General features: G+C 36.5%; 2 protein-coding genes across 2 annotated transcripts; both read left to right on the forward strand.

The window, feature by feature from the left end:
- Positions 1-6,548: 6,548 nt before the first annotated feature.
- LOC139131567 (beta-1,4 N-acetylgalactosaminyltransferase 1-like) lies at positions 6,549-9,317 on the forward strand. Its single transcript, XM_070697677.1, has one exon. The coding sequence runs from the start codon at positions 7,224-7,226 to the stop codon at positions 8,295-8,297; it is 1,074 nt and encodes a 357-aa protein (XP_070553778.1). The 5' UTR covers positions 6,549-7,223; the 3' UTR covers positions 8,298-9,317.
- Positions 9,318-12,772: 3,455 nt separating this feature from the next.
- Positions 12,773-15,776, forward strand: LOC139131568 (beta-1,4 N-acetylgalactosaminyltransferase 1-like). Its single transcript, XM_070697678.1, has 2 exons — positions 12,773-14,441; positions 14,583-15,776. Exon 1 carries the CDS (start codon positions 12,850-12,852, stop codon positions 14,374-14,376), a length of 1,527 nt encoding a protein of 508 aa, XP_070553779.1. The 5' UTR covers positions 12,773-12,849; the 3' UTR covers positions 14,377-14,441; positions 14,583-15,776.
- The last annotated feature ends 8,568 nt before the right edge of the window (positions 15,777-24,344 follow it).

Here is a 24,344-nt window from a genome sequence, read left to right on the forward strand (position 1 = left end):
TCCTTCAAGCCATATATGCCGAGCTGTGAAAGCTCATTAGATATGCAAATTGTAAATTAGCTGACATGAAAATGTGAAATGACTTTCGATATTGTTTTAACCAGGTATAATCATCAATGTTGTCATGTTTTGCCAACTTTGATCAAGTAAATCCCAGTATATATCCCTAATAAGCAAAGTTCATTAAATATGTAAATTAGGAATTGACTTAAGTAAAAATGCTTAATGATTGTCAATAATGTTGTATCATGGTATCTGCAATATATGTAGCAAGTTTTGTCAACTTTGGTCAAGTCAATTCAGATATATATCTCTAATTAGGAAAGTTCATTAAACATGCAAATTAGGAATTGGCTGAAGAGAAAATGCTTAATGACTTTCAATAATATTGTATTACAGTGTCTGAAATGTACATAGCAAGTTACATCAATTTTGATCAAGTCAATTCAGATGAATATCCCTAAGTATGAAAATTCATTTAATATGCAAATTAGGAATTGGCTGAAGTAAAAATAGCGTCAATGACACTGTAGCTCCCATCCTGGACTATTTAGTGTTTGTTCTCTGGTCAGATATTTGAACATGTGTGAAAGGGATAAAGTGCATGAAGTGAAAATACTTAAATGAAATGTACTGGAGACAGTGAAATATGTTTAATGTAATTATTCAGAATATAAAATGGAAAAAATACAGAATTAGATATATCGAATACTGTGATACAACCATTAACTCAACAAGTCATTTACAATGACATAGTCCCCACTTGTAATAGGAGTACTAGTCTTGATGGGGCAGGAAAATGTGGTCATTAAGAAGTATCATTGGAGTGTATATGTTGAGATCTATGGGCACATAGGTCTATGTCGTTGTTCCCAATTTGAAACACATGAGGCATGTCTAAGTTACGGTTCTAAATCGGGAAAAAAGATCAGACCTCTAGCAGTATTGGCCAGCCAAGAAATACATATGCGCATTATAAATGAGGTACAAGATGTGACATCTTAAGGTCTAATATCCTATCAAAATTGGAGGGTATAGAACTTGTGGTTACTGAAATATGCATATATAAGTATAATCAAGGTCAAAGGTCATCAAGGTCACATGACATTTTCAAAAAAAATTATATTCCTAATTAATCCCTATATGCCAAAAAATCAGATCTCTAGCTCTATTCGCTTGCCCAGAATTAGATGTGTACATAATTAATGAGGTAAAGCGTGTGTTGTCATAAGGTCTCCCATCCTACTAAATACAAAGGACATAGCACTTGTGGTTACTTATTTATTGACATAAACATATATTTTAGGTAAAAGTTCATCGAGGTCACATGACATTTGGTCAAAAAATTTCTCTCCTATAGTTATCCCTATATACCAAAAATCAGACATCAAGCTCTATTGGCTCGCTCAGAATGAGATATGTGCATAATTATTGAGGTACAGTATGTGGCGTCATAACGTGTCCCATCATACCAAACATGAAGGGTGTAGCACTTGTGGTTACCGAGTTATGGAAAAATATGTATATTGGAGGTCGAAGGTCACCGAGGTCACGTGACATTTTGTCAAAAAAATTGTATTGCTAAGTTATCCCTATATACCAAAAATCAGACCTCTAGCTCTATTGGCTCGCTCAAAATTTGATATGCGCATAATTAATGAGGTACAATGTGTGGCGTCATAAGGTGTTTCATCACACCATACATGAAGGCTGTAGCACTTGTGGTTACTGAGTTATGGACAAATATGTATATTTGAGGTCAAAGGTCACCGAGGTCACGTGACATTTTGTCAAAAAAATTGTATTGCTAAGTTATCCCTATATACCAAAAATCAGACCTCTAGCTCTATTGGCTCGCTCAAAATTTGATATGCGCATAATTAATGAGGTACAATATGTGGCGTCATAAGTGTTTCATCATAATGCAATACCATACATGAAGGCTGTAGCACTTGTGGTTACTGAGTTATGGACAAATATGTATATTTGAGGTCAAAGGTCACCGAGGTCACATGACATTTTGTCAAAAAAATTGTATTGCTAAATTATCCCTATATCCCAAAAATCAGACCTCTAGCTCTATTGGCTGGCTCAGAATTAGGATATGCGCATAATTAATGAGGTACAGGATGTGGTGTCATAAGGTCTCCCATCATACCAAATATGAAGGGTGTAGCACTTGGGGTTACTTAGTTATGGCCATATATGTATATTTGAGGTCAAAGGTCATTGGGGTCACATGACATTTTGTCAAAAAAATTGTATTGCTAAGTTATACCTATATACCAAAAATCAGACCTCTAGCTCTATTTGCTGGCTCACAATTAGATATGCACATAATTAATAAGGTACAGGATGTGATGTCATAAGGTCTCCCATCATACCAAATATGAAGGGTGTAGCACTTGTGGTTACTGAGTTATGGACATATACTCATATTAAGGTCAAAGGTCATCGAGATCATATGACATTTTGTCAAAAAATTTGTATTGCTAAGTTATCCCTATATACTTATTTTCACTTTGTTTAGTGTGATTAGATATTATTTTAGCTGAAAAAAGGGTCCAGGAAAGTAAGGAAAATCCAGTTTCCACAGTGTAACAATTGGCTGAAAATATAAATTTCTTTCAGTCTCTAGAATCCGAAACCGAATCCGAAACCGAATCCGAAACCGAGTCTAATTTCAGCATCGTCTAGCCAGAGTGTAACGTGGGGATAGCGCCCTCAAACCACAGATACCGGCTTCCCATAGACTACCATGTATCAGAAAAATTAAAACTGTGATAACTTCATTAATATGTAAGCCACGCCCACCAAAACCTTTTCAGTTCTAGCCATTTGAATTCTGAAGATGTCTACCAAATTTGACTGAAATACGTTCAGCCGTTTTTGAGAAAATGGACCAACAGACAGACAGACACACAGACAGACAGACACACAGACGGACAGACAGACAGACAGACAGACAGACAGACATCGCTGCGACATATGCTCACGTGTGTGAACACGTGAGCAAAAAAGAGTGGTTCAATAGCCGGCTAAGTTGTTACATTATTCTGACTGAGACCTTTCAACACGTATAACTTAGCAATACAAATTTTTTGACAAAATGTCATGTGATCTCGATGACCTTTGACCTTAAATATGAGTATATGTCCATAACTCAGTAACCCCAAGTGCTACACCCTTCATATTTGGTATGATAGGAGACCTTATGACACCACATCCTGTACCTCATTAATTATGCGCATATCTGATTCTGAGCCAGCCAATAGAGCTAGAGGTCTGATTTTTGGTATATAGGGATAATTTAGCAATACAATTTTTTTGACAAAATGTCACGTGACCTCGGTGACTTTTGACCTCAAATATACATATTTGTCCATAACTCAGTAACCACAAGTGCTACAGCCTTCATGTATGGTATGATGGGACAGCTTATGACGCCACATATTGCACCTCATTAATTATGCGCATATCTAATTTTGAGCGCGCCAATAGAGCTAGAGGTCTGATTTTTGGTATATAGGGATAACTTAGCAATACAATTTTTTTGACAAAATGTCACGTGACCTCGGTGACCTTTGACCTCAAATATGCATATTTGTCCATAACTCAGTAACCACAAGTGCTACAGCCTTCATGTATGGTATGATGGGAGACCTTATGACACCACATATTGTACCTCATTAATTATGCGCATATCTCATTCTGAGCGAGCCAATAGAGCTAGAGGTCTGATTTTTGGTATATAGGGATGACTTAGCAATACAATTTTTTTTTGACAAAATGTCACGTGACCTCGGTGACCTTTGACCTCAAATATACATATTTGTCCATAACTCAGTAACCACATGTGCTACAGCCTTCATGTATGGTATGATGAAACACCTTATGACGCCACATATTGTACCTCATTAATTATGCGCATATCTAATTTTGAGCGAGCCAATAGAGCTAGAGGTCTGATTTTTGGTATATAGGGATAACTTAGCAATACAATTTTTTGACAAAATGTCACGTGACCTCGGTGACCTTCGACCTCCAATATACATATTTTTCCATAACTCGGTAACCACAAGTGCTACACCCTTCATGTTTGGTATGATGGGACACGTTATGACGCCACATACTGTACCTCAGTAATTATGCGCATATCTCATTCTGAGCGAGCCAATAGAGCTGGATGTCTGATTTTTGGTATATAGGGATAACTATAGGAGAGAAATTTTTTGACCAAATGTCATGTGACCCCGATGACCTTTTACCTAAAATATATGTTTATGTCAATAAATAAGTAACCACAAGTGCTATGTCCTAGAGATCTGATTTTTTGGCATATAGGGATTAATTAGGAATATAATTTTTTTTTTTTGAAAATGTCATGTGACCTTGATGACCTTTGACCTTGATTATACATATATATGCATATTTCAGTAACCACAAGTTCTATACCCTCCAATTTTGATAGGATATTAGACCTTAAGATGTCACATCTTGTACCTCATTTATAATGCGCATATGTATTTCTTGGCTGGCCAATACTGCTAGAGGTCTGATCTTTTTTCCCGATTTAGAACCGTAACTTAGACATGCCTCATGTGTTTCAAATTGGGAACAACGACATAAACCTATGTGCCCATAGATCTCAACATATACACTCCAATGATACTTCTTAATGACCACATTTTCCTGCCCAATCAAGACTAGTACTCCTATTACCAATGGGGACTATGTCATTGTAAATGACTTGTTGAGTTAATGGTTGTATCACAGTATTCGATATATCTAATTCTGTATTTTTTCCATTTTATATTCTGAATAATTACATTAAACATATTTCACTGTCTCCAGTACATTTCATTTAAGTATTTTCACTTCATGCACTTTATCCCTTTCACACATGTTCAAATATCTGACCAGAGAACAAACACTAAATAGTCCAGGATGGGAGCTACAGTGTCATTGACGCTATTTTTACTTCAGCCAATTCCTAATTTGCATATTAAATGAATTTTCATACTTAGGGATATTCATCTGAATTGACTTGATCAAAATTGATGTAACTTGCTATGTACATTTCAGACACTGTAATACAATATTATTGAAAGTCATTAAGCATTTTCTCTTCAGCAAATTCCTAATTTGCATGTTTAATGAACTTTCCTAATTAGAGATATATATCTGAATTGACTTGACCAAAGTTGACAAAACTTGCTACATATATGCAGATACCATGATACAACATTATTGACAATCATTAAGCATTTTTACTTAAGTCAATTCCTAATTTACATATTTAATGAACTTTGCTTATTAGGGATATATACTGGGATTTACTTGATCAAAGTTGGCAAAACATGACAACATTGATGATTATACCTGGTTAAAACAATATCGAAAGTCATTTCACATTTCATGTCAGCTAATTTACAATTTGCATATCTAATGAGCTTTCACAGCTCGGCATATATGGCTTGAAGGACTTGGCCAACGGTAATTACACTTGCTATATAAATGACAGCAGTCAAAGAACTTTAATATTTTTATTTCAGCTAATTACATATTTGTATACTTCATGACCTTTGAGAATTAATCAGCGGTGATTATTGTTCATTATGTTGATCATAATACTTTCAATGAAGTTGCAAACATGTGGCAAAGGTTCAAATTTACACATAACTGTATGAAACACGTGAGCATTTTCAGTTCATATCTGGTCTGACTGGGACCCCTCCACTCGCTGCAGAGTTCACGAAGCACTGGCGCTCTCACACACACACTCTGCCCGCATGGATCACAAACGTTATCAAAGAAACGAATAACTTTGGTTTCATGTCCCTGTCGTTTTTCGCCTAACTGGCGAAAAACGGCCTAGGGACAATTCTTTCCCCCAACAAAGCTATCAACCAAGCGTAGAAAAATTCGGTAAATAAGAGCATTGATTTAAATGACTCAGGCCGAGTGGAGTCTAAAAGTTCAGCTAATGACCCCTGGCCTGTCAATATCTGTATAATACTGTTCACCTTATATTTACTGTGACATCCAGTGTGGATTAGGGAGGAGCGGACCAGTCTTGCAACTTAACACACGCCTTTGGTTTCATATCCCTGTCGGAGTCTAAGAATTGTGTAAAGATTGTGAACATAAATTCCCGATCATTCTACAGTAGATGTGTGGGTCACTAGATCAGCGTGTTTGTACTGTTTTTAAACTAGCAAATCTTTTGACGCAACAAAGTTGATGGATCTGTTTCATGTGATTTCATCAACCTTTATTGGAGTAAGGAAGTATCTGCTTTTAGTATACTATACATGTATAATAAGAACACTGCTGTATCTTAATTTCTTACTGTTCTCTCAATGAACCACTTCAAACTGGAAGGCATAAAAGTACATTGAAAATCAATGCACTTGCCAATGAATGGAATGACATTAGAAGAGAGCTCAGTGTGTTGAAAGAAAGAGAGCTAAGGTTTACAATTCAATTCAATTTTCTTTTCTCTTTAATGAGGTGAAGCATATCTGCTGGAAGCTCACTGGAGACAAGAGATAAATTTTATTTTAATCGCAAGTTTCAATAAGTAGGTAGCTTTGTTTCGTTCTGTATATATAACCGCCCACTTTAAGGAAGTAGACTGATTGCAACTCAAGGGAAGTTAAAACACAGAAAAACACAACTCTGCCTTTCACATATAATGTTACATCAAAATTGGTACGTGCCAGGTTCTGAATTTCTAGATGTTTCATCAGCTCCAGTTGCTGACTGTGTAACCATAGTAACAAACGGGGCATGAGAACTTCCGTTTAGTGCTGCAAACATTAAACGTTTACTCAACTGCCTGGCAAATAAAGTGGATGAATGATCATGAAACCTCGTCGTATATTTGTAGCAGGCCTTCTTCTCTCAGTCATACCTATAGCACTAATTCTATGGCTTCATCTTTTCAAGACACATTGGCTGATACATCGGCCTTCGAGGAACTCTACACCTAGCCAAACCTGCGGCTGCACGCCAAAATCTGAGATCACTCTGGATAAATCCTCCAAACAGCGTCGCTATGTTGAATTACAAGACTGGAGAAGATTGCACGCAAGTTCAGAAGAACCACTGGCACAATGCAAATCTTTTTCACCCTTTCAGTATATTGGTAGTGGTATTACAGTGCAACCGTTGGGATCTACCAACTATATGGACTGGCTTTGAACAGAGCTGCCTCCAAAATGTTGAGTGATGTACACAACGTAAGTCAAATTCAACTGTATTGTCGCAATGCTCTTGGTGTGTTGCATATTAGTAAGACAAATTATCTTCGTAGCAGTACAGGAAACAATACAAGATACTTGACTCTAAATGTAGATGCTGAAGTTGATAAAACTAATGAAGTCCTTTCAGAGGTAAGGTATCGGAGTACGATTTATAATGTTCAGTCTCGGGAAATCATCGATATTACCTGGATGTCATACAATGTGTCGATCCATTTACATATTAAACGACCAGAGAGACCCTTTTTGTATGATCAAGGAGAGTCTAGAGACATAAATGCCAAGGTAACAGTCGTCACGAAGACATTTGAGCGTTACCCAGCTGTCAAGAGGTTGATATCAAGTGTTCATAATTTTTATCCTAACATAACTATTCTTGTCGCTGATGATTCTGAGTTTCCAGAGAAAATCCGAGTGACGAATGTAAAACAGTACATCATGCCATTTGCTGAAGGCTGGTTTGCTGGCAGAAATCTAGTGGTGAGTCAAGTCAGGACAAAATACTTTTTGTGGGTTGACGATGATTTTGTGTTTACAAATGGAACTCGGCTTGAAACCTTTGTGGAGAAGTTCGAGCACCCCAACGTAACCGTTGATTACATTGGCGGAACATTTGGAGATGAGTTTGGTAAAGCGAATCAGATATCGAATTGCTATGGTTGTCGACGTTTGGAATACCAACCAGGCGACGAGGAGGGGGATTGTCTTGCCATAAGAAAATGGAAGCATTATCACCAGGTTGCAGAATTTCCACAGTGCTTCTGGGCAGACGGTACTGATAACTTTTTCATGGCAAGAACCAGTTCTGTAAGAAAAGTCGGTTTTGATCCATTCTTTGAACGAGTAGGACATTTTGAATACTTTATCGATTCCTTGGGGACAATGCGGATGATGGGTTGTACAGATGTGAACATAATGCACAAGTCGGATAGATCTAATCCAAAATACAACAAGTTTAGGGGAAACAATGCCGAAGCCGAAAAGTTAAAGCATGTTTCATTCAAAAACAATTTGAGATGTCTTTCATATTAGTTGATGGCGTATTCCTTCACATATAAACAAACAGGAACAAAAACCAAGACAGACACAGCCACGTTAAGCATAACATTAACGGCTAATGTGAACTCATTCTAAATAGTGCAGGCAGCGTTAAATTTTATGGTGTTGTCAATGTTTAAAAATAAGTAATCCAGTATGGCAGAACCAACAGTACCGAAATATAATTTCAGTATAGACATGTTCTTTGGTTTTAGATTTCAGCCATCTAATCCTTCATGCTTCGTCGAATGGACTTTATCTACTCTCTACCTAAGTTACCATCTTGTAATATACTCAAATACAGGACTAAAAATACTCAAGAAATGAGCCTTGATGAGCTGCACTTAAGAAATAATACAACAGTTTACTCGAGAAGATCTACATTGATACCACATTAGTCTTATGTTTCTTAACTGTTCATTTGGACTCACGTTTCGGGATTGTAAAGGACTATAATTTTTACAGTATTTCTGTTATTTTGTTGAAGACAAATAACACACAGAATGACAACCACTAAGTATTCAAAATGTGCTTTTCTACGATTCAAACATTTGCATCGGCACAGGAATTTAATGGTGGTTGTATGAGCAATGAAAGTCCATATGTCTTCAACCATGGAATTGCATCGACTTTTTCATTTTCAGGAACGAATCACCCTTATGTCTTCATAAGTGGTCATGGATCTACCCATGCCCATCTCTTAACTTTTGTGTACTTTACCCGTGGGAATTTTGTCAGTTATTGTTTTTCCTTTGGCCAATTTGTTAAAATGTTTGTACTCGACTAATAGTTAGAAAAGTTTGTTTTTGAAAAAAATTAATGACAGTTTTAATGATTTATTTTGCAGCTGCTTATCTTTAAGTTGTTATCATTTTTCTTACACCTTTATAAATCGCAATTTATGATTTGTTTGTTTCAGTATAATGGGCTAGTTTGCGGCATGTACTCAGTTTCACATTGCCAGGCTTCGTAATGCTATTCATAGATTTTACAAATAAAGAATGATATTTCGTACCAATGACTCCACGCCTTGATGTTGGGAGTTCGTAATGTTTTAGCACGTGGACAGCGTATGGGACAACAGCTTGTCCCATAATACTGTGCTTGCTGCAAATTTATTGTGCTGCCAAAGATCGACTCTATGCAAGTAATGAACATTAACACAAAAGCAAAATAATTGGTTCGGAAAGTGTGGCCCGCGGTGACTTCCGCATATGCTGTAGCTTGGTACACACACTTCACTACGATTGTAAATCACTGCATACAACTCTATTTCGAATCTCATTATTAAAACCCAAACTGACAGCCTCTCCAACGTGAGTCAAAATGAAGGCTCACTTAATATAGATTAAGGTGCGGCATTGTGTGTTTTCAATTTAGAAACTTTCAGCTGGAAGCTTAGAAAGATACTTGAGATTTGTCGAAATTTGAAATCCAGGTTAAGAAAATTAGTTTGAATTTAGAAAGCTGAATTAGAATGTCTAAATCTAAATCTGAGTTGAGCAAATTTAGGTGATAGTTGCTTGTAACTCGTAAGTCTATCCTGAAAAACAACATGGACGATTTTCCTTCGCCATTAGGGTCTGCCTTAAGCCTGCACTAGTTTTTTGTAAATATTAATCACTTTCAATGCCTAAATGTTGCAAGTTTCTACGCGCTTGCAATGCTAAAGATAGAATTTCGTTATGTGTCCAGAATTAATATTGACCTTTCGTACAAATGGGAACCTCTTTCAATCACTTAGGATGCTTAACGATAGATATTGTGTAATGTGTCTCTGCTAAGATAAATGTATCTCATTGCTTCAGCTTTTCAACTCCTTTTTTTCGACTCTCGTTGTCTTTATATATCCACAATCTCGGACTGTGTTCAATCCCACTCTGGCATTTAGCCATGCGGACTTTCTGTCAGGCTTTCCTTGGAGCGTACAATTTTCCTCTCGGCCCGTTTTTGCTTTTCTGACCGCGAGGGATAACGTCACATGCTATTTCTCTCCACAGCCACGACTTTCAACAGGAGAATGACTCAGCTACAAGCTGGACACTAATATGAGAAACTTGTGGCTTTTAACCTTCGACGACCTCTCTTACATTCATGTAATTGTAGACACCACATTGTTCTCACATTAATGTAATTGTGTCGTTTCTGCAAAAAATTAGGACAGCAGTGGTGCGATAAATTTAATTCTCATCCATGCCATTTGATACGCAACTCGGCACTTCTCCTGTGTGCTCTGTCTAAACAGAGAAATGAGTCGATTCTTTTGATCTTTGTATACTTTGTTATGTACACGAATTGAATGTCCTAAACAAAATCGGAAAGGGAACATACACTGTCATGCAATTTTCAAACTTAATGATCTTCCCTATAGTGTAAATGGAGACCAAACCACAAGACGTTATCGGCTGCTCTATTTGCGTGCGTACGCTCCATCTCAAATATGTCACCAAATCAGAATGGCAAGCGATATTGTGAAGGAGTGATATCACTTTATCTAGTAACAACAGGATATTCATAGGTAATTACACTTTGATTCATGTAACATATTTGGACAGACGCGTTTACTTGCATTTAATACATGGTTAGGGTTTGTGGTTTAGTGCAAGATGCCTGCTATAACTTTGAGCAGTCGCGCATATGAGGGAAAACACAGTAGTTGTTGTAACAACACCCGAAAACACAATATGTTTTTTTTTTCAAGGCGGATTCATAAGATATGCTTGCACGTGTTACAATAATGTGACCGTCACCAAAAAATCAAATTCTTCTCCCAAACACTAAATAAATGAGATCACAAAAAAAATCAGTAATATATCGTGTCATTAGAGAAGTTGATCTTACAAAACGCCAGCTATGCCTGTCTAACAAAGATAATGGTAATGTGGTAATCACGAAACTCGTGATTTTTATTACCTACATTGAAACCAAACTGTGGAAAACGATAGAAAGCTACCAAACCCTGGCCGCACTATTTCAAGATAAACCAATTACAGCATATGGAAGGAGCGAGTAAAATCCTAAGAGGTATGGTAATGACAGCGAAAGTCAAAAACAAAGTAAACACAAACGGAATGGAATTTCCAGAATAAAAAAAACAGGAACATACTGTAAGTAAGCCGCAACAGCCAAGTAAACTGATATGTTAAACACTACATTAACAATTTTGTGACCGTAAAACCAAAACCGTAATTTTGTTCATCTGGACTCGAGAGATAACAAAGAGAGTATTTAAAATATTCCTTTATTTTATCATAATTCCTTTGTTTAAAAGTCACTTTCATGCGTAAATATATAGAAATCCTAGTAATTTAGCTCTGAATTTCGAATTTCGCTGGCTTGTAGACAATGTTGTACTGTAAAAGACATCTCAATCGTTAAAAAATCTACGAATGTTACAGCAGCTGAATTTTTTTCCCGGACAGCATTCGCACATACGGGTTAACCAATCACAACACTCCCTCTATTAAATTTTGTCCATCTTTCCCGCCAGCTTTCCACATCAAATAGTAAAATAGTGGTTATTGAAAAAACTACTGTAATTGTCGTCTGGTTTTCAGCAATACTATATTGAAACTCTCTGTCCTACTGAAAGTCCACGAAATGCCCTTTTTTTGTAGGGTACCTGTTGAGGGAACATTCTTTTGTAGCCTTTTATGTTACAGTGACGTTTTAAACCACAGTCTTAGACAGCTACGCCAGGACAGTGAATAATTCATGTAAAATGCTTTTCGTTCATCATGAATTTTAAACAGCTAATATCCCATCAATGAAAAAAAGGACTACAACTGAAGGCAGAACACCTGTAAATGATACGCTACCACCATAATGAAATTTATATGTTACGATGCAGTTAAATATGTGAGTGTGTATAAATGACATAATATGGGTGTAAGGATTGCTTTGAAGTGTTTTCTGTGACAGTTTCTAGTCTCGGAAATGCTTGAAGTTATAGTTAATCGTTTGCAGTTTCAAGTAAACATTCATGAATTTTAAATTTAATTTTATAACGTCAAAGCCGTCGAAACAACAGGCTGCAAAATTTCTGCAGTATATGGTGATCAGAACGGACTCGACTATAAACGTTTTCACTCGTTCAGATCGTTTAATTGGATTGTAAAGGAGTGAAATTACTGATGATTTCGGACGTTAGAGATTAAGTTGTACTGTTATTCGCCAGGTTTAAAAACCTCGACATACATTCGTATCTGTAACTTTGTTCGTTTCCGACATGTACAAATGAAAATTATGTATTTTACAAATTAAGTAGCCCATAACACAGAAAAGTTTCACGTGTTAATGTATTACCTCTCGAGTCTCGGGTCAGCAAAATCGACATTTGCGAGGTTGATTATCCAATTAGCTTTACTGTAATGAGGAAGAATGACGTATGCCCCGCCCCAAACACTCACTGTGTCTCGTTAGCCATTTTTGTTGCAAACTTCCCCGAAAAAAAACGTGACAGGGAAAGCACTGAAGCAATTAGAATGGGTTCGATTGTTTGACGTACACGCAACACGTAGACACGGAATGCTAATTTAAAACTATCATGAAACATACCCGTGTATATGTAGCAGGTTTTCTGCTATCAGCTGCAGCCATTGCACTTATTCTAGGTCTTCATCTCATCGAATCGCCAACACATTTGCTGGCAATGTCCTGGAAGAGGAATGTCCAGAACCCTTTTACGTCACTTGCATTGAACACTAACCCGCCAGCAGAGTACAATATGATGCCAATCCAGAGAGGAACCGAGGAACTGAACAGGTCTAGCACCGCTTGTCAGTGCAGGCCAAAATCTGAGATAACACTGGATAAATCCGCCAATCGACGTCGTAGTCTGGAGCTGCAGGATTGGAAACGATTACATGCGAGTTCAGATGAGCCACTTGTACAATGCACAGCATTTTCACCTTTCCAGTACATCAGTAGCGGTATAAATGTGCAACCATTAGGACATACCAAATTGTATGGATTGTCTTTAAACACTGCTGCCTCTGAAATACTAAGCAATTCGTCCGATGTGAGTCAAATTCAACTACATTGTCGCAACTCTCAGGGTGTGTTATATGTCACAAAAACAGATTATCTTCGCACCTTCAGCGGAAATAACACAGCAGAATTGACTCTGAACGTGGTTGCTGATGTAGATAAAATGAATGCAATCCTTTCAGAAATAGGCTATCGGAGCACAATTTATAACATTGAGTCCCGGGAAATCATCGACGTAGCCTGGATGTCTCATCTTGCTTCCATCCATGTGCATATTAAACGACCACAGAGGCCATGGTTGTATGACCCGGGTGAGTCTGGAAACATTAATTCAAAAGTAACAGTTATCACAAAGATCTTTGAGCGTTATTCGGCTGTCAAGAGGTTGATATCAAGTGTGCATAAGTTTTACCCGGGCATCACGATTCTCATCGCTGATGATTCTGAATTTCCAGAGAAAATCCAACTTCCTAATGTGAAACACTACATCATGCCATTTGCTGATGGGTGGTTTGCAGGCAGAAACCTGTTGGTTAGTCAAGTCAGGACAAAGTACTTTCTGTGGGTGGATGACGATTTTGTGTTTACCAATGGAACTCGGCTTGAAAGGTTTGTCGAGAAGTTTGAACATCCTAATGTGACTGTTGATCACATTGGCGGAACATTTGGAGACGAATTTGGGAGAGTGAGTGGCAAATCAAAATGCTTGGGTTGTCGAGTTCTAGAATTTCAATATGGCGATGAGGAAGGCGATTGTCTTGCAATAAGGGTAGAAAGAAAATATCACCAGGTGTCAGAGTTTCCACAGTGTTTCTGGGCAGATGGTACCACTAACTTTTTCATGGCAAGAACCAATTCTGTGAGAAAAATTGGTTTTGATCCATTCTTTGAAAGATCGGGGCATTCCGGATATATTATCGATACCTTAGGAAAGCTGCGGATTATGGGGTGTACAGATGTCAACATAGTGCATAAATCCGGTCGATCAAATCACAAATACAACAAGTTCAGAAAAATAAATCGCCGTGCCGATAAATATAAGCTAGAGCACATTTCATTCAAAAACAATTTGAAATGTATTTAGTTTTGTCTATTATATAGCCCTTTATATATATTTTTGTCTATGTTTACATTTGCACACTTAGTTTCGTACTGTGGGGTGTAATTATAAACCTATCGTGCAGCATTGAATCTCTAAGACATGGATCTTTGTAGGGTGCACTAAATTTCAATCCTTGGTCACACTTTTATCAGTAGATCTCTTCAGATGTTTTAATACATTTTGTTTAGATTCAAAACAACTTGATATGTTTTAGTGTTGTCGGTCTTTTATCTTATAATTACTTTTTCGCTTGTTTATGTACGTGATAATACTCACTTTTGCCTGTTATTTTAGCAACTCAGTGACGCATAGATTTCTGCGAATCATCGAAAATATTATTTAAAAATGTGCGACGTAAAGACATTTATAGTATGAATATTTCTAGGCTGCGCCGGATTTAAGCCCTTCATCAACGTATTCTATCATTTTATAAACTTTTTCGAGACTAAGATAACGAATATTTTTGATATGATTGTATTGTTATTATTTCCGCTTCCTTTAAGCACTTTCTCTCCCAGCCTTAGTTCACTTTGCACGTTGATAAAAAGAAACCATTGTAATAAATACACAGAGTCATGAACATTAAAGAAAAGTTTTGGGATAATATTGAAAAATTATGGAAACGACATTTCTGTCCACACAAGTGAAGGATAAATATGAAAACCGCGATTGGGTGCGTTATCTTGTATTGTGTTTAGTGAAAATAGTCTTTTGGGGCCGACACAAAGTGTGTCTTGGGGCAACATTAAATGAGTTGTCTATGTAGGTGAATTCTTTGTTAGACTATTAATTGGTCAGCCATTTTGTGGCCGACTTCATGTATTTTACAGTTATCAACATGATTATCATTGGTAGGAAAATGTTTTGTGCGACAGTTTAATAGTCACCAGTTTTGTGACCTTCATGATGTATTTGACCATTACAATTTTAATGCTGGCATGAGCAGGTTAGTTATTGTAAGGGCACATATGTTTGGGTTATAGTTTATTTGTCATGAATTGTGTGGCCTGTATAATGTATTTTCACAGTTACAGTTTTTCATTAAACGGTCAACCATTTGGTGGTCCATTTTTACCCACAAGACATGAATCGAGTATTCCTTATTTTCATCAGTGTTTGCTGCTGGCCAAGTCACTGAATCGTCACCAGTGATGTGGGGCCTTGGCAAGGGGTTATGGCGTTTGCAGAGGATAAAAGGAGTTATAAAGTAAGTCATTTGATCTGACTGCAAATGTTCATATAACGCCACCTGTGACTGATCCTCTTTTACCCTAGACAGTCCTCCAAGCACGACTACCATTCCTGCATGCCGCTCTACCTCATCTGAGCTTGTAAAATGCCAATCCCTCCCCTTACCACCGCAGTTGACCATACATATGGATATTATTTACCCATAAAGACAGAACTTGGGTATTCCTCATTATTATTAGTGTTTTTAGCAGGCCGGGGCACCGCATCACCAACAGTGATGTAGGGCCAAGGGTCATGGCCTTTGCAGAGAATAAATGCTGTAAATTTGTCCTTGCCTTTACAAAAATGTAGTCGACATATAATGGGCGTAATAATCATTATTCTGGCCTCGAATTTCATTCCAATTAACAAAAAGACATGTAGACACGTTCTAGATAGACTGTTTTCAAGCTGATACTTTGAACCACATACTTAAGACTATATGAGAGGCGCTGTCTTATAAGAGGTATAGTCTCAAGGCAATACCCTAAATTTAACCTGTTTTAGAAATAAACTACTATTTTGCTGGCTATACCATTATCAATTGAGTTGTGTCTCTGATAGGTTAAAACAAAACAACACTAAATACGATGATTTGAATACAAATTGTTAATAAATATCACAAAGTAGGAAATATGGCTGACCTGACTGTATTTCTTCAAATTATATTTCTATAAATGTCATAACTAACCATTAAAGCATTATTAGATTATTGTTCAGAGTGGAATTTACGTTGAGAGACGCTTAATTACCTTTGGTGAAAGCAATTGTAAACAAACCCCAATAACTTTATATTGCTGTGATTTTAATTATATAGCATGAAATGCATCGTTTCGATATTCTTCGATATATACATACTTATTCAAATTGAAAATGGGTTCCCTAACACCTTCCTAAAACCAAGGAAAGGTACTAAAATGATGTTTACTTCAATGGGAAAGCTGTACTTGACGCACCTCACATCAAAACGCGGTCGATGACCATGCCCTCCTATCGTCGTTTTGGACTCATTCTACTGGATATCGCATACTAAAATTTCATTTACGCCTGTCTTGCAAAATACCAAATAGTATCGTCGCCCAATAAAGAAAACAAATACATTCCAATAGCCACTGATATGATTTATATGGCAAGAGCACATCATTGAAGTAAAAACCTTGGTACATGAAGACTAAAAAATGAAGCTAAAGCATTAACATTAAACTTTGCATTTATGCATTTGTATAAAAATATATAATCAAAAATAGTCCTCCTTGATTTTAATGACTGTAAATTGTAAATATTGCACAACCAGTCAATGTCATCACTGTAAAAACCAGTAATTCATTTATGAAGAAATGTTAAAAATTTCTGCTGTACTCTTTCAATTCTATCAGACTGGTGTTTACTAATACTGTTCCAAATAACAGAAGCATATTCAAGCTTAGACCTTACCAAGGTAAAATACAATAATTTTAAAACGTGCACACTGTTAATACAATGGCTATTCCTCATAATAAAACGAGAGCTTTTCTAGCACCTTGAATCATGTAATTTACATGGTCACAAAAATTTAATCTTTGGTCAATAATAACACCGAGATCTCTCATGCTACTGACTCTACTCAATGTATGAGTGTCGAAATTGTAAGGGAAAATATGAACATTTCTTTTCAATGAAACAGTAAGAACTTTACATTTAGTAGGATTAAGATTCAATAACCAAGTTTCGGACCAGCTGACAATTCTATCGATATCAGATTGCAGCAATAAAAAGAGTCATTATCCGAATCAATGATACGATAAATCTTCATGTCATCGGCAAAAAGTAACGAATCCGGCACAAGATTATCAGAGATGTCATTCATGAAAAGAATAAATAAAAGTGGACCAAGGTGAGAACCCTGAGGAACGCCCGAAAGGACGGGAGTCCACTCAGAAAAAGCATTTTTTATAATCACTCTGTGTAGCCTGTTATCAAGATATGAATTAAACCATTTCAGATAAGTGCCCTGGACACCAAAAGAAGTCAACTTATGAAGTAATAGTTTATGATTTATACTATCGAATGCTTTAGCAAAATCGGTATAAATGATATCACATTGTGATTTGCTGTTAACTGCTGAGAGGAGATCTTTCATAAGAATAGATAAATTAGTGATACAAGATCTACCTGAAACAAAGCCATGCTGATTAGTAGATATGGAATTGGGAACATGATGTGAGAGTTGTCTGTGAACTATCTTTTCAAAGATTTTAGACAGACTTGGTAAAATGGAAATCGGCCGGTAATGTTCAACTTTTGAACGACTTCCTAATTTGAAAATAGGGATAATGTTTGCACGTTTCCAGATATCAGGAAAAATCCCCTCTTTAATAGACCTATTGAATAAGATGGTATGTCTTTTTTTGCAAGCGAGGCCTACTGATAACATTTAAAAGCAAACGCAAATTACAAAATTTACACTCGATTGACAAATTCACCCCGTCCGGTTGCTTGTTTGCAGAGCAGCAAATAAATGCTTGCAATTACAAACAAACTGTTACCACACATTGTCTTTGTATATTACATGACTATTAAAGACTATTTTAGACTTATCTATCATCAAGTCACTTGTTAAGTGTCATTTCAAATTAGTTTATCAATGTTCAGGAAAATGATAGGCTCTGAAACTTTCTTTTGTCTTAATTCACCGGGTCTTAGCAGATCCATGGATAACATAAACAGTTTTGTAAACCTATGTTACAACATGTGATGTTCTAGTTTAAAATGCTAGACCACTGAAATTATTTCAGGCTATCATAACTCACTTCTGAGTGTTACAGCAAATCCTTCTTACTGATGTTCAGGAAACTTAAAGTGATATGGAACATTACCTCGTCAGAACAAATTGATCGGATATATGACACATATGAAAAGTATAATGAATTTTGATGTTCCCAAAATCAAATATTGTCCCATGGGGTTCATTTGGCGCCATCTTGGCCGCCATCTTGGATTTCAACAATGGGGTAGGGATCACATATTTACCGCTCGACGGAAACAGAAACAATAAAATACTATAAACGTTACATTTTTAGAAAGCCCAGATCATGGCCTTTTCATTGATATATAACTTAATGGGGATAAATTAATATTCGAACGTCGATTAGACTTTATATCGGCCATTGACCGTAAATCGTAAAATTTGCTAAATTTCACACCCAATAAACAAGTTCCCGTTCCTCCAAACAATTTTTCATAAGGTATTTATATATTTTTTGGAAGAACTCTGTGCAATAACAACAAAAACAACATTAAAAGTATGCGTCTTGAGATTTAGTGGGTGTACGAGCTTGTTTTCTTAATACGCGGCAAGCCATATATCCGTGTGGAACATAAGGGGTAGGGGTAATGTTTCCCTTTCTGTTTCGAATCATGAATCTTGAAACCATAAAATGTTATTTTTTTGAAAGTGCTGCATCAGGCCTTTCTAAAAATGTACACTATTTAGATTTATGGGGTAAAGTTGCATATTTGAAAATTACAAAGCTTAAACCTTTCAGTTTGTGTCGATTTTAAGTGATTTTCTAAAACCAAAATTATAATATATGGGGTAGGGGTAATGTTTCCCTTTGTGCCTCGAACCATGAATGATGAAACCATATAAATGTTATACTGTTTGAAAGCTCTGAAAAGGGCCTTTTCAAACATGTATAGTTTTATCGGGAAAAGTTGTATATTTTAAAGTTACAAAGCTTATGCCTTTCAGTTTGTGTCGATCTTAAGTGATTTTTGAAAAGCAAAATAATAATATATGGGGTAGGGGTAATGTTTCCCTTTCAGCCTCGAACCATGAATTATGAAACCAAATAAATATTATACTGTTTTCAGGCCATATCAACGTTCATTATGCGAATGATTTGGCTACTGACCGCCATGTACATACGGAATATTGGCGCCGTACAAAGTCGAATAATTATCAAAAAAGTAATAAACTTATAGAAAAATTACAAATAACCCGAAATTGGCAATTTCGTATGGTGAATTACCGATGAATGTTGACTAAACTGTATCCATCTGAACATGGAAGGAGGAACATGTCAGGAAAATGGTAGGAAATAAGAAATAGGCGACGTCATGACCGATCGCTATTAAAGAGGCTCTTTCTCTTGGTAACATTTTTAAAACGTAATTTTTTAATGTCAACGGTCGATGTTTGACGTGGCGACTGCGCGCGGATCGCGAGATATAGATAAAAACATGTCCTCAAAAAAGTAAAAGTTTGAATTCCGGTGGCCCACCTAAATTCAGCTTCCGAACATCGAACGTTCGGCACTGGGGCCGTTGTCAACTAAGCTATGGAGTACGAGTCTACGCTCACGCTGCAGTACGCCAAAGTACCAGGTCCATATCGGTGATCGGTTATGCCCCGTGGGGCAAAGTCGAGTCTTACTGACTCGGAGAAAAACAAAACAAAACAAAACAAAACGGAAAACAAAGTTTGCTTATTCCACCAGATTTCGCATGGGTGACAAGCACATACGTGCGGTTGATACATAGCGGCCACCGCGTGGTATGCGCATACCACGCGCGGCGGCCGCTATGTATCGAACCACGCGTAACTGTGTGGCAGACGACAAAATGTAGTCGAGGCGGCTAATATTTAACACGTAAAAACTTATGTTTATGTGGTATTGGTTAAAAATATAATACAACTGATTTAGAATAATGAAAACGACAAAAACTAAGGAGAATTTAATTACCTGGGGTAAAGGCATAATGCTGTATATAAAGTATTTGCAGTGGGAAGTGAATTCATTGCGTCGTTCGAACTTATTATAGACTCCCTAGAATATCATCAATCAGCACAATAACAAACCTTCGGGGGATTTCGGGTCAAAATCAGACACAATCGTAAAACTTCGGGATGTGAAAAATACGCTCGGGAAATGACATGATTTAAGTGTTTTAAAAATGTTACAAAATGGGAGTGCCTCTTTAAAATCAGAAAATACAAGAAGTTCAAAACATCACGTACGGGTCGATACTTCCTTGAATCTCGTGTACCACGATACCTGTAATAGCGATAACGGTCGGCTGCTCGGTTGCTTGGCGGGTGACATCGACAACTCATCACGAGTTATGTTTATTTTCGTAGAAACTGGTATGTCAAAACCTTACCAGCCTCCGGACACGACATTTCCACGTGTAAAAACGGCCGTTTTCGTGGCCAGCATATATATCCAAAACAACTGTTCGGTAACGTCAAGTTCGACCGTAGATTTGGAAGTTGTTCAAAACGTGGATCTCTTCGACTGACTATAATTAAATTGATCATGGAGGCTATACCATCATGTTTTGAGGGTTTTTCGATGCATTGTCGGTGCAAACTACAGACTCTGCCTACAGTTTTGTTTTTAAAAGTTGACGCGCTTTTCGCATCTTTTGCCCGCTGATATAACTCTAAGTATACTTACGGTTTGTTTACATCGTAATTGTTCTCGTATGCACAGCAAATGTTTGACCAGTTTACACCTCTGCGCGTCACCGAATGATTGACAATTGTTTGAATCATGGAAAAACTGTCTTTTGAGGGCCATTCCCTTTGTTCAGAAGCGATTTCTCCCAAAGTCGTAGTAGTTTTAGAAAACTTTGTGAAACTTTGCGGATACCTGTATGGCCTAGGTGTTTGCTAATAATTTGTGTTTGAGAATCGTTTAGGCTGATTATAACGGAGCGGTCTACCTAGCTGTTGCCAGTTGTCACTCAAGCGCCATTACTGAATTTTCAATGAATTGGGGCCTTTTATAGCCACACACCGGTTTAAATAGCACTACCGTAACACAATGGCAAAACATGATCACACACGACATTGTGTTAAAAACTCAGAAACAGAAAGCGTAATAAAACTAAAAAAGCAAAACTAACTGCACAAAATGACAAACAAAATATCTCAAACACAATATTACAACATACCAAACATAAACGAAACACAGTGACCAACAAAAAACATGGATTTACTAAGAATCTTTCTTCACACAAATCTAACAATTATAGAAATGAACGCTCTTTGCAAAGGCTTGAAATTAATTCCAACACCAAAAGGTCCAAACAGAATCAATCTCCTAGAAGACACAAATGAATTCATAATGGGAATGAGACTCCGATACATAATACTCAGAAAACTCAGAAAAAAAATTCAAACACAAGTCGACAGGGACTCCACAAACAACACAGGAAGCACAAGACAAAAATTAGCTAGAAGCTATGGTTAACTCTTGTTAGCATTTTCTTCCTCAACGCAAGGCAAACCATAAGTCTATTACAGAGAGGTATGTGACGTACTACATGTTATGCATGCTTCTAAATCCCAAGATACACTCTTTCAACATTATTTTTCTTCTTTATTGCTTTATGTTTTTTTAAAACAACATAAAATACCTTGTAAAATTGTTTGGAGGAAAAAGAACTAAATTATTGGGTTTTAAATTTAGCAAATTTTACAATTTACATTTCATGGCCGATATAAAACCTAATCGATGTTTGAATATTGATTTATCTCCGTTAAGTTGTATACCAATGGTAAGGGAATTATCTTGGCTTTCTAAGAATGTATTGTTTATGGTACTTTCAAATTGTTGTTTTTGTTTCCGACTAGCGGTAAATATGTTACCCCTAACCCATTCCTATTTTACTAGTGAGGGCGTGACAGCCCCCTACAAAACAAGTCGTTACACTCTTACACACCATCAGTTAAATGGCAAATAAACAGATTATGACAGCTGAGAATACTAGCTAACAGAAAATCATAGTGGGTAAAATGCCTAAGAGGGGATGATTTCGATACCTGGCCAACGGACTAACTGTTTTGTGCATATTGTTAAAAAAATCACTTAAAATTGACACAAACTGAAAGGCTTCAGTTTTGTAACTTTAAAATATACAGCTTTTCCCAATAAAACTATACATCTTTAGAAAGGCCCTTTTCAGATCTTTCAAACAGTATAACATTCGTAAGGTTTCATAATTCATGGTTCGAGGCAGAAAGGGAAACACTACCCCTACGCCATATTTTATAATTTTGTTTAAAAAATCACTTAAAATTGACATAAACTGAGAGGCATAAGCTTTGTAACTTTAAAATATACAAATTTTCCAAATAAAACTATACATGTTTGAAAAGGCCCTTTTCAGAGCTTTTGAACAGTATAACATTTATATAGTTTCATCACCCTTTCAGAGCTTTTGAACAGTATAACATTTATATGGTTTCATCATTCATGGTTCGAGGCACAAAGGGAAACATTACCCCTACCCCATATATTATAATTTTGTTTTTAAAAAATCACTTAAAATCGACACAAACTGAAAGGTTTAAGCTTTGTAACTTTCAAATATGCAACTTTACCCCATAAATCTATATATTTTTAGAAAGGCCTGATGCAGCACTTTCAAAAAATGTAACATTTTTATGGTTTCATCATTCATGATTCGAAACAGAAAGGGGAACATTACCCCTACCCCTTATGTTACACACGGATATATGCCATACCACTTATTAAGAAAACAAGCTCATGCACCCACTAAATCTCAAGACACATACTTATTATATTACCATTTTGTTTTTCAAAAATCAATTAAAATCGACACAAACTGAAAGGCATAAGCTTTGTAACTTTAAAATATACAACTTTTCCCAATAAAACTACATGTTTGAAAAGGCCCTTTTCAGAGCTTTTAAACAGTATGACATTTATATGGTTTCATCATTCATGGTTCGAGGCACAAAGGGAAACATTACCCCTACCCCATATATTATAATTTTGTTTTTAAAAAATCACTTAAAATCGACACAAACTGAAAAGTTTAAGCTTTGTAACTTTCAAATATGCAACTTTACCCCATAAATCTAAATAGTATATATTTTTAGAAAGGCCTGATGCAGCACTTTCAAAAAATGTAACATTTTTATGGTTTCAAGATTCATGATTCGAAACAGAAAGGGAAACATTACCCCTACCCCTTATGTTCCACACGAATATATGGCTTGCCGCGTATTAAGAAAACAAGCTCATACACCCACTAAATCTCAAGACACATACTTTTAATGTTGTTTTTGTTGTTATTGCACAGAGTTCTTCCAAAAAATATATAAATACCTTATGAAAAATTGTTTGGAGGAACGGGAACTTAATTATTGGGTGTGAAATTTAGCAAATTTTACGATTTACGGTCAATGGCCGATATAAAGTCTAATCGACGTTCGAATATTAATTTATCCCCATTAAGTTATATATCAATGAAAAGGCCATGATCTGGGCTTTCTAAAAATGTAACGTTTATAGTATTTTATTGTTTCTGTTTCCGTCGAGCGGTAAATATGTGACCCCTACCCATTGTTGAAATCCAAGATGGCGGCCAAGATGGCGCCAAATGAACCCCATGGGACAATATTTGACTTTGGGAACATCAAAATTCATTAAATATAGACCCTAAGGATTATATAAATGTAGGTTAGGGTAAAAAAAAATATATCCATGGGGTGCATGGGAACCCTACCTTCCGACCCGACTAATGTCCTGTCGGTATAAAATGGGAAATGTGGGAATATGAAACAGTACTATGTATACAGCTTCCGTAAATATGGAAAGGCTGGATCTCTAAACACTTTAAGCTTACATGCAGGAAATATGTGTTAGGATAATATTATAAGAGACTCACATATTTTTCCACAAATGGTGTCCTTAACAAACTACCTC

This window comes from Ptychodera flava, chromosome 4 (genome assembly GCF_041260155.1).
Source record: "Ptychodera flava strain L36383 chromosome 4, AS_Pfla_20210202, whole genome shotgun sequence".
Lineage (NCBI taxonomy): Eukaryota > Metazoa > Hemichordata > Enteropneusta > Ptychoderidae > Ptychodera > Ptychodera flava.